The sequence below is a fragment of the Pelodiscus sinensis genome, chromosome 1 (genome assembly GCF_052426305.1).
Source record: "Pelodiscus sinensis isolate ZL-2025 chromosome 1, ASM5242630v1, whole genome shotgun sequence".
In the NCBI taxonomy this organism is placed as follows: Eukaryota; Metazoa; Chordata; order Testudines; family Trionychidae; genus Pelodiscus; species Pelodiscus sinensis.
This window is the reverse complement of record NC_143052.1, coordinates 122,944,234-122,956,529: the sequence shown is the minus strand read 5'-3', so window position 1 is coordinate 122,956,529 and position 12,296 is coordinate 122,944,234. Positions and strand designations below refer to the sequence as shown.

General features: G+C 38.1%; 1 protein-coding gene across 8 annotated transcripts in view; it reads left to right on the top strand.

Moving 5' to 3' along the window:
• Positions 1-12,296, top strand: part of SCUBE1 (signal peptide, CUB domain and EGF like domain containing 1) — a 294,385-nt gene that overhangs the window by 149,530 nt on the left and 132,559 nt on the right. For 3 of the 8 annotated variants that reach the window (XM_006127713.5, XM_014575791.4, XM_006127714.5), the window contains exons 6-7: positions 8,681-8,797; positions 11,722-11,811. The exons of 2 other annotated variants lie outside the window; for them this stretch is intronic. In XM_006127713.5, coding sequence (XP_006127775.3) covers positions 8,681-8,797; positions 11,722-11,811 — 207 coding nt within the window. The remainder of the gene's footprint in view (positions 1-8,680; positions 8,798-11,721; positions 11,812-12,296) is intronic. 3 more of the 8 variants (XM_006127715.5, XM_075899450.2, XM_006127716.5) reach the window with 1 other exon arrangement.

The following is a 12,296-nucleotide window of genomic DNA, read 5'->3' as shown; positions in this document are numbered from 1 at the left end:
CAGTGGACAACTGTGCTCTCAGGAAAGGTATCACACGTCATCCTTTAGTGAACTATTTGCAAATATCTGACCCCAGGGATCCCAATAACACTTTGTGCACCCTCTGTGCCATCTCCCAATTGGCACCAACCAGTTCCTGGGTCATAGCTTTATAATGAATTGTACTGGGCAACCTTGACTATATAGACAACTCTATCTGCACCACCAATAATGACTGCACTAAGAGCAGATTTATGCCAGTGCTTGAGTACTTTCAAACATCCTGCCCAAAATGTTTATCCTACAAATCTAAATCTTGCCCCACTCCTTCCAGGTGCCAGATCTTCCAGTTTCCCCTGAGAGAGTTGTAATGTGGTTATGTATTGTCAATACAAAAATCTGCAGAAGGTTGAAAATTAGGGACAGAATAAAATAAATTTAATATCAATATTAATAAAACAAGCCATGCTGTACTCCTAGCTTTATTCACTGCACATTGTACTCAGAGTAAAACTCGTTTTTTTAGCTTAGCTGAAACTGCTACAAATTACCAATGTGCTGCTGCACTAGCTCCTACAGAAACCCAGGATCCAGATCCAGCTTGTTGAAAAGTACATGGTGTTTTGGCCATAATATATACTTCAGCCACATATGGTAATTGATAGGGATGTAATTATCTTAATATTTTTAAATTGTTGGATACTAAATACTAGGTTCAAAATCTGGTCAGGTTCTACATATAAATCTGGGTAATCAGATAGTTTAAGATGTTAAGGTGGTTTAAGAGGTTAAGTTGGCTCAACTCCTTAAAATGCTTACATTTTAAAGCCAGTTTAGTATGCTAAACTTCTTTAAACTATTAAAGTAACATACATTTTTGAGGTCACTCTTAGTTTGATTCTGAGTAGCTTAGGGGAGCCCAGAAATGTGTACAAATCAGATCTGGTTTAGATATTCTTCTCACATATGTATTAAACATTAAAAGAATGGTATTAAGGTTGCAAAAGCAAGCACTCAAAAAGTTAATGCCAGAATTAGGGTTGGCCACATAACATTTGTTTCTGTTCTCCACTCCATGTGCGTGTCATAGTACAATCTTGATATTGACTCAGATACTATTTCCTCCATAAGATTATCTTTTTCTTCTTGAAGCTTCTTGTGTTCTTCAAGCAAGGACAGGGCCAGATACCACACAAGAGGACAAAATGAAAGTTGAGGGGGCATATAGTTACCAGGCAGAATTAAGGTAGCAGAAGCAAACTGAATTCTAAAGCTTAGTCTACACTAGAGTTAGGCCAGTACAAAGCAGCTTCTGTGACCTACCTCTGTCAACATCTGCACTACAGTATTGCTTCCAGTGATCTACAGCTCCTACTACATTGGCGTAATTACTGCAGCTCTGTGAGAGGCGTGGTGCTTAGGTTAGTGAAGGACATCACCCCCAGTATGGAGGCTCCATCTGTGAGTTCTGTGTGGGGCTGACAGCTTGGGCTGCATCTGCGGCATTCCAGTTGTCAGTGCCCCAGATAGTCAAGTGGGTAGAAAGTGTTCATAGTGAGAACCTGCACCAGCCACAGCAGGGCTGTCCCATGGACATGAACCACCACAGTAATTATTGTGGTGGCTTTGCATCAACCTAAATCACTTAATGTTGTAGTGTGCTTGAACTTGCAACCTTAATAATGTTATTTCAATGTAGCTTTTCCCTGTGGAAAATATATATGTATTGAACATCTCTATTGCGTTTAATGTCTACTTTAATCTGGCCTTTATCTGTTACTCATTTCGGAGCCATGTAGTCTAGACATACCCTTCCTGGGCTATTTGTTCCTCATTGTTCTTGATTGTACATGCCTTTTCTGAGGCAGCCATCATTCTTCCTATTAATTAAAAATGTTGGCCCAGATGTTAAGCTGTGTCTGAAGACCACTTAGTGTAGCTCAGAATAGAGCTGCAAAAATGGCTGTTAGCTTTTAGCCATCTTTGTGCTCTCCTGACCCTCAACTAATCTGAGTAAGTCTAATCCCCCCAGCAAAATTGAGAGGAGCCTTATGGCTCTGCTAAATTGTACCAGATGACAGTGGCTGCAGGGTGCTGTTATGGCAGCTAGAGATCTCTGGGGCATAGGGATACATTGGCTGGTTCCCTTCCCCCGTGCCCCAGCAACATTCTCTGAGTTGACGGCCAGGACGAGAGGTGGCATGGGATGAGTTGAATTATGGTTACTCTATCACCTAAAGAACGCCCCTTACACTGAGGTGACACTCCCAAGGGCAGGTATGCCAGATTTAGGATAGCTTAGTACTGGGAAAGTGGGATCTGGCTCATTACTTCTAAGAATAACTCATATAAATGACAAATGTAAGATCACCATTTTTTTAAACTGTAAGGGCTAGATTATATTATATGCTGATGCCCAAGGGGGCATGTCTAATGAATTAGGCCACATCTATATTTACCCAGAAGTTCGAATTAAGATATACAATTCCAGCTACGTTAATTGCCACATCTATGCTAGCGAGAAGATCAGCACTGCAATGGTTGATCTGTCATTGCATTTAGCAAGTCTAGTAAATACCCTCTAAATCAAATGTGGAGGGTACCTCTGTCAATGCCAGTACTCCTTAATTTGTGAGAAGTAAGGGAAATTGACAGGAGCATTTTCCTACCATTGATCTCCCGCTGTGAAGCCAGTGTGAAAGACTGAATTAAGGTACGTCCACTCCAGCTATGCACATAACAATGCTGAAGTTGCACATCTTCATTCAAACATCAGGTAAGTATAGCTGTGGCCTTGCTCATCACAAATTGAGGAATACTGGCATTGATGGGGTGGCTTTCTGCGTTTGATTTAGTGGGTCTTTACTGAACCCGCTAAAATCGACCACTATAAGATCGACCACTGCAATTTCAATCTTCTCGCTAGTATAGACATGGCCTTAGCGAACCTACTACCTCATAATGCTGCCATCTTTAGGAAGTGCTACATGTTGTGATGGACATTCATCTTGCTCCTGCTCAGTGAAGCAGCAAAGAACACTTGTCCATTCTTTGCCCTGGCCTTCCCTGTGAAGTGCTGATCTTTGCTGATGAGTACCTGGTGGCAGAAAATGCATTACACAAAATATATGCTCTCCATAGATTGATGCATTTGATCAATTATTTATTTCTAATGACAGCAGCTAAACTTATGCACAAGATCTATTCTTAGTACGGTGCAATAGTTCTCATGGGATATAGCTAGAGTTGCCAAATCTGACTGAAGCTACTCCAGGAGATTTCCTCCCTCCCCTAATATAACATAATATAATTTTCTTAAAATATCCTATTAATTTTATCTGGACTGTTTTTCCCAGGAGATTGATGCTGATTTTGGGAGACGCCAGGCTGCTCCCGGAGGGTTGGCAACCCTAGATATAGCCAGATATTTTGATCTCTCTTAGAGTTCCTTCGAATTCATACATGTTTATCAAGTTGACTACGTTAGGGTTATTCTAGTTTTATACCAGCATTATGGAGATAAGACTGACTGGCCCATGCATTCAAACAAATATTTAGCTTTTCCTTTAGTGAGAAACAGTGACCACTAGATTGCACTCACTTATTTTATCATGATGATTTAATGTATTGTATACTACTACGATTTATGTCTGTTAAAAGGGCACTGTCAAGGTTGGTAGGTTAAAACATTGGAGTTAGTTTTTTGTGAATTTTTTAGTCTCATGCGTTCTGAATTCTAATTTAGTCTTTTAGCCATACAGTGAAGCTTGCAAGAAATCTCTTGTAGAGAGTAGATTTGGATTTCTTATGCATCACACTATAACACTTCCATTAAAAGTAGGGTAAGATCTGGATTTTGTGTTAAATCCTGGTGCCATAAAGGCAATCAGGCTATGTCTACCTTACAAGGTTTTTGCACAAAAATGGCTGTCTTTGTGCAAAAACCGGCAGAGCATACACATCTCAAGAGCATTTGTGCACAAAAAAAATACAGTAAATTGACAGGACAGAGGGCTTTTGCTGGTAGAGTTACTTCTCCCACGAGGAATAAGTCCTTTTTGCACTACAGCTCTTGCACACAAAGGCATGTGTGGACGCTCCACATGGGATTTCTTGTGCAAAAAGAGCCTATCAGAAAAAGCACTGGTGCTCTGATAGTCATTCTGTTAATGGCAATCAGAGCTTTCTTGCGCAAGAGCATCCTTGCAGTGTGGAAGCTCTCTTGCACAAAAGCACATTGCTTTTGCGATGCACTTTTGAGGTGTGGACATGCTTTTGCGCAAGAAGTTTTTGTGGAAGATCTCTTCCACAAAAAGCTTCTTGTGCAAAAACTCTGCACTGTAGACAAAGCCTCAGAGTTTTGCCATTGACTTCATTAGAGCCAGGATTTTGCGCATTCAACAAAGAAGAAAACCTCCCCAATCTTTTTTAATTTGAGGGTTAAAACTAGAGATGGGTCTAAATGTATACATATGCAGAACTGGCTTTCACCCCCAAATTTCATAGTAGTCAAGCTTTGAAGTTTTGGTTCAAGTTACTAAAGAGATAGGGAGAATTTAAGAATTGGAATTTGGATCAGATTTCAAGTGCCTCAAAAATTTGAGAATTCAGATCCAGGATTTTTTGCTTCTGGCCCATCGCGAGTTAAATCTAAACTGCTAGTTTGCTAAATTAAATAATTTCCTATTGCAGTTGTGGGTTCCTCAGCCACCTTCACCATACATTTTTCATCAGGAGATAGTGATTATGATTTAAGGTACTGAGGGTCAATGTTTTTGTGGACTAACCTTGACAAGTTTCCACTTTAAAGACTAAAATGGGGAGGGGGGACAAATTATCAGAAATACTTTTCACTGTACAGCATGGCTTATTTTTGCAGATATAGGAAAAGACATTAAACACCAATCCAAAATTCCCTCTGTGAAACCTATAGGCCAAATTCTTCTATGTGCTTATATAGCCTTTATCACCATTCTTGCAATTGTTAATGGATTTGTATCTCCCCAATAACCCTGTGAGTTACAGAAGTATTATTTCAGTTTTACAGATGGAACACTGAGGCACAGTATAAATTTAATCACTTCCCAAGTGGTATAACCCCTAAACCATCTTTCTTATCTTTTAAATTACACTGGAATAAATCTGGAATAATTATACTCACATCAAATGTGTTACTATGGATTTATATTGATATAATTAACAGTAGAGTTTGGCTCTGTGTGCACATCCAGGTAAATTGTTCCAGAGTTAGGTCGTCTTTGCTTTGGAGTTGATTTAATAATCATTCTTTTTTAAAAAAGATACTGTTTGAATTTTCAAATGTGCCCAATGTTGGCCTAACTTTACTCTCACTCTGAAGACGATGATAAAACTCCTGTTGACTCAAATCACAATTAGGCCCATACCGACCACTTTTGAAAATCTCATCCCAACGTTTATTTTGTGTCACCCACTTAGTGCAAGTGGCGGTGCAACAATCATTTCTTTTATTTTACGGACTGCGATATTGTAAGGCAAGTGAAGATTCTTCACTGTGCAGAGCTACAGGGAAATTGGCATTCAGTCCTGCAGAAATCCTACTTTAAACTGTGTCATTCTAGAGTAGCTTTTTGTAGAAACATGTAGAGATAAGAAGTCCCTTACGTTACAGTGATATGATCAACTGTGTTAAGATATGTTCACTCCTCTAGTGGGGGAGATTTTCCACAAGAACAAATAGTAATGTATGCTACACATAAGTATTCCAGTCAAGTTATTTTAAAAAGACCCAGTGAGGCTAAATGTACTTTAACGTGCTTAATTAAAAAATGGCCCAAATATTAGCAATGTATTAGAACATCTGGCCTAAACAGTAGTTTATAGTCTGATGTTATAAAATTAATTTCCTTCAGCATAGCTGTCCAACAAAGGCAGGCCCATTGGGAGAGACCCCAAGTAGCCCAAGAGGCAAGCAGGATGGAGAAGGAGAGCAATGTAAGATGGAGGAGTTCCAAGCAATGTATTCCTGTGGTTCTAGGTAAAAGCAGCTGGTGATTTCCCTATCCCATTATAGGCCCTAATACAACTGGCCATAGGAGCAGTTCATATTTACAAGGAGCTGGTTCAGACAGCAACCTTCTAGTCTAGGTGTATCTCTGCTTCTCCCATAGTTCTCAGCTAAATTGCAAGAGACTATGTGATCCGGCATATGAGATCCACCAAATAAGAATAATCAAGAGCAAAAAATGAGAAGGAAAAATTAATAAAAGAGAACAAGCAAATAAGGACAGAAGACAGATACTGCATAAAAAGGAAGTGGGTGAATGGGGCATAGAATGGGAGAGGCTTGGCAGGTACACATCCACCAATTCAACACATGGGAGGGAGTGGGGATCCACTACAGAAAATTTTTGCCCTCCAGGATAATGAACAGAACACCAGAATACTCTTGTCTACACGCACACATCCCCCATCATCTGAGATTCTTCCAAAAGAATATATAAAAAAGGCTTGTTTGCAAAATTCACTTCATAGATGGAAGAAAAAGGAACACGATAATGATCAGAAAATAAACTCTCTTCTCCTTACATCAATGTAGGATAGGAATAGCTCTGTTAAATGGAAGGGAGTGGCACTGGTGCAAAAGTGTATAAGTGAAAAAGAATCAAGTTCCACAATTATGTCATCTATTGTGCACATTGGAAGTCTCCTTTCCAGGTGTATCTGTCAGTGTGGATTTGATTCTCTTCTCTCTTACATCAGTGTGAATCAGGTGATGTCAATGAAGTATTTACTGGTATAAAGCTGGTGAAAGTGAAAAGAATCAGACCCTCTCTTTGCAAGTCTTTTTAGCAAGAAAATCTAGGTGAAGATTCCTGTCTAGGTCAAGACTTTGTGTATTGAGACCCTGCCTGATGTTCAAAAGTATTGAACTCTTCTATTGAACTTACATGTCTGAAATCTGGGTTTAAAACATCCATCTTTCATTTTAGCCCTCTAATAATTAGACACACTGATGGTTTTTTTCATGCTTATAGGTGATTAAACATCAGAAAATTCAGATATATTCCATTTTTTAGGAGCTAGTAAAGTGAGATCATTGAGATGAATGGGATCTATAGGATATTACTCTCTTTTGAAAATGAGTGGTATTTTAGGGCAGGTTTTCACTATGGGGCAATGTTGAACGAAGATACACAACTCCAGCTATGTAAATACCATAACTGGAATTGACATTCTTCAGGTTGAGTTGCCACAAGATCTCCACTGCTGAGGGAGAGAAAGGGTCGATGGAAGAAAAACTGGGTGATCAGCGGTCGATTTAGCAGGTCTTTACTAGACCCTCTAAATCGACCCTCGGGGATCAATCGCCACAGTGCAATATCCTAGTAAGTATAGACATGCCATTAGTTTGGATTTGAGAGCCTCACTTTAAGTTCCTTTAAAAAGAAACTTGCCTTTACCTATTCATGGAACTTATCGATTTGGATACTTCATAAATTCTCTGTTTAGCAAGGGAAATCCTGGTAATATTTAAATGTAATATGTCAGATAATACCATGATTCTAAAGTCAGTCTAGAATGGTTTAGAAATAAATATCTGTGCGAAGAGCTCCTTTTGTTTAAAAAGGTTCAGTATTTAAACTGTCATAATAGTCACATATCCCCAACCCCTTTGAAATAATTCATATGATATAAGTTAATAATTAGACATTTGATTTCCTAATCCTTTTTTTAAAATAAATATGTTCCAGTATATGCATGCAGAAAAGCCTGATCCTTCTCCATCTTGACCCCGGTTTGGACATTTGGACATGTGTATAATGACAGGAAAGTGTGTTCAAAACTCAGTCAGATCACAGCTGTTTCATTTTGTTTGCACTTTGCACATATGTGTGACTAAACATGGTGTAAAAACAGGAAGAAAATAAGGCCCATTGTAAGTCTGATTAGTATTTGGGAAATGCCAGCATCCTATGAGTTAAAAATAGAATTATCTCCTTTAAAATTGCTAAATTCTGCCCATCTTGAGAATTTTGTCGCAGAAAATTTGTTACAAGTAATTTTGGTAAATATAGACCTAAATATAGACAGTGAAATCCCCAGCGGTTTCTTTCTAGTTGAAGCTAATATACTTTAGTCCCAAAAAAAGGCTTTTAAAAAAAGAAAAGGGGGTGTCCTGTCTTATTTTTAAACATTCTTCAATTCTGGGAGGATTAGCATTTTTTAAATAATAGATTACAAGACTGATGTATTTTTGCTCTTGCGGTCTGGATCACTGCTTCCTCCAATTATGGAGTGAAGCCCAGCAGGAGAAGAAAAATGCCATCTATAGACTGGAAAATATATCTGTATTAGTTGACTGCTCATTTCTTCATGCCATATTCATCATGGCTATGAACCATATAGCTTTAGGAAGAGATGAAATTGGCTGGTCATTCATGCTAAAACAACTAATCCAAACAGAATAAATTTAAAGAGTGAAACATTTTTTTTGGGGGGGGGGGAAGGTTATTACATGGAAGAGAGAGAAGTGAGTTAGAGAAAGAAAAGGGGATCAGGCAAAGATCGGAGAGTTGAAAAACCCATAAATAAAAATGTTATCTAATGTCTTGCTTATAACTGATCTTCTGTATTCTGAAAAGCCCCTCAAAAACTAATTGGTTTCATTGTCATTTTATTTATGTATTCATATATACACACACTTTTTGGGCATAACTAGTAACCTGTAACTATGGAAATGGAGGCTGCCAACACACCTGTGATGACACAGATACTGGTCCTGTGTGTGGTTGTCATCAGAAGTATGCCCTACATTCAGATGGCCGAACATGTATTGGTAAGTACCTCTCTAACACATATTTTTTACTGGTCACATGGCAGAATGAGTTGGTGTGTGTGTGTGTATATGTGTGCAAAGATTTTGATCATAGCAGTTAGGGTCCAATTTTGCAAAAGAGATTAGTAGGATGCAGTTGCGATTGTTTTATGTAAATGTCACTGAAAAATCCCGTTGTCATTGTTTTGTCATTATAATTCCGTTTGTATAAATCTAAGCACTTTTAAAATTGAAAAACTCAAAAGGTAATCACAGATGAAGGGTCAAGTCTACCCCTTTCTACTGGTATGAGCAGTCCAGTGATTTCAGTGGGACTACTCACATCAATAAGCATTTGGTCCTAATATTTTTAAAATTCTATTTGGGGATCATTTAATATCCAAGATACACTTTCTTTCCTGGTTTTTGGTTTGGGGGTTTTTGATAGCAAAATAATAGCACTCATCATAAGTAACCTTCCACGGTGACTGTGAATGGGAAAATGACCTAGCAGGAAGTGAAACATCCTGGGTGTTGGCATGCAAATATTCATTAGTACAAAGTACATTGTTTGCATAATATTATCTGGTTTTGTACAAAAAGGGAATTTTGTGCTATAACTTAATCAGGGGGTTATGTTCCTTTCTTACATTCTTACTCTCCAAATCAGAACCTAAAAATCCTTAATGGTTTTCATCATCTTCACATTGTTATTTATTCGTTTATTTCAGAAATGTGTAAAGTAATACAAAAGTAGGAAATAAGTTTCAATACTTTCAGAATTAGATGGAAGTTACTAATCTGCTCTCTCCTTTTTCCATATTTGAAAACATGCAAGTCCTTATCTCCAACCCATTGAAGTCAATGGAAATCCTTCAGATTACTTCAGTGGGCTTGAGACCAGGCCCATAGGCAGTGAGATCTGTATAGACAAACCCTCTATGTCAGCCCATGGAATTGACTACGGATGGGGCTCAGCAGAGGGAAATGGATCCAATTGCACAGATTTCATGGCAGGATCAGGGCTGTAGCATTCACAACAGCAAAAGTAATCAGGGTAAAACAGTTACCAGGTCTTGTCTACACTTCCTATTCCTGGACTGTTAAGATCTGTCTTTCAATACTTTCTGTGACTTTCTTGTTCTGAGTCCTGCAGCCCCTCTGCATAAGGAACCCCTGCTGAAGTCTATGGGAGTTCTGGATGGGGAGGGTTTGCAGGATGGAGGACCCTAATAATACCAGGTTTTATTGAGGAACATATAATATATTTTTGACGCTCCCATTTGCCAAGAGTTCACTGTTTGTTAATATCCTCAAGTTGATGTTTAATTTTGTCCATCGTGTTCAAAGAATGCGTACACTTCACTCATGGCTTTTTTCTATTACTATGATTTTTCATTTTTGTAATGTAACAAACACAACCCCATGTTACATTCTTTGATCCTGTGATGTAAGTCACATACAACTGCTTGTGTTGATTTTCCTCCCTCTGAGTAGTTCTTTCTTTTAGAACACGTTTTTATTTTTATTTTTATTTATTTTTTTACATTTTTCCTGCTTTCTGGTGATGGTTCCTGATTGCCTGTCTTGTCTGATAACTGACGTTCATTAATTATTTACAGAACAATAAAAAAACCCACAATATCTCAAACAAAAGCCTCTATTGCAGCCTGATCCCATCTAGAACTTGTTTAAAAACTTCTCGTTACAACTCAACCATGTAGCGTTGCCACAGATAAAACCTGCCAGCCACCGCCTTCTCCTCCTCTTCCTCATTTCCATTATTTCACTGTTTGCTGTCTTCAGTGGTGTAATATAGTCTGGGCATCACTGCAAGAATGCAAACTTCTGCAATACCAGATAAATACTTTTTTACCCTTTGTCTAACATATTTTGTCTTTGTTTGCCTGACATTTTTAATGTTTGCTGCATGTGAAAGTCCCCACTTGCATTCTGTTTTGGCTTTTTTAATAAAGCAACTCCCCTACCCTGCATAAATCATTTTATTTACCCAGCTGCTGCTTTCTCCATTGCTTTCCTGTATGAGAAACCTTTATTTTTATTTCACTTACTGCTCATCTCTTCCCTCCCTTGTGAATGATTGTTTCTGTGTATTTCTAATCAAGCATAACTCAACTAAAGTCCTTGTTATGCTGAATTGAAACTCTTACAAGTAGGATATCAGAAACTATCTGCAAAATGACCTTTGCTGACATCTTGCTTACTGCATGCTTATAAAATTACTAAACACTGTTTTTGCAACATCTTTTCTAGCATTGAATGTTTAGCTAGTAGTGTTTCATAGACAAGCAGGCAACCAGCACTGCCCAAATTGATCTTTTTGTGTTTGTTTGGTTTGTTGTTCGTTTTTTGGTTTTGGGTTTTTCCTTTTTTTTTTTTTTAAGAAATTTTGCATGCATTGTGTTTGGTTTTTAAACACTCTATCAATGTGTACATGACTATGGTGCACTTGTGTCCTTCCATCACCGGATTCTTTTAGCTCTGTCTGTCTGTCTCAACTTGGTCCTCGGCCTGCCATTTTCAGATCCTGATCCCACCATCAGCCTGAATCACTTTACAGTTTGTCTTTAATAGTTTGTTTAACTAGAATCGTTGGATTTAAATTTCCATTACTAACATCTGTCTGGGGCACGCCTGTTTGCTGTCTCATTCTCTAGGAAACAAGCTTTGTGTGTGTTTTCTGGTTAATTACTTTGTCATTTATCATTCCTCCTCCTCTTCCTCCTTTCTCCCCTTCTGCCCCAAGCAGCCTTTAATTTTTTTCTGGGGTTTCAAGTGGAATTAACTCTCTAACAGGGATTTAGTGCTTTCATGGCTTGCTTCTTGGCTTTGGTTGTGCCATACCAAGAAACTGTCTTAGGCAGCGGAAAATTGGGCTTTTGATTAACCAACTGCTCCATGTTTGTCCCTTACTTGTGTTTTAGAGAAGGATGAGGCTGCAATTGAGAGTTCTGAGTACAATGCCACGTCAGTAGCTGATGTGGACAAGCGGGTGAAACGGCGGCTACTTATGGGTAACACTTTTCTTCCACTTCCTTTGTTGTGCTCTCACTTTTGTCTGTATGTGTGTGTATGGATTTTTTTTTTATTTTTGGTTTTGTTTTTTTCATTTATTTCATCTGTGTTTATAAGATCAACTTTTTTAAATTCTTACCTTGTATAATACAATTTCATTTCTTATTTGTAAACTTTTTTCCCTAACCCTGCTGATTTCATGTTCAATTTCTTCTGCATAGAAAGAAACTTTTGCCATTAACTTGTCTTACCTTTTGCAAACTACTTCTTATGTGTGATTTGTGTGTGTATGTGTGGATCTAGGGTTCACATAAAATCTCATGTCAGACCTGCCTTTAGTTTATAAATGGATGATGATGTTATAAAATGATGCCCTTTTTCATATGTGGTGTTAAATGAATGATTATATTCACTTAGTTAAGTTTTTGCATACTTTTGGGTGAAATGTATATATTATTGCTAGAAATTGATTTATTTCCTTAAC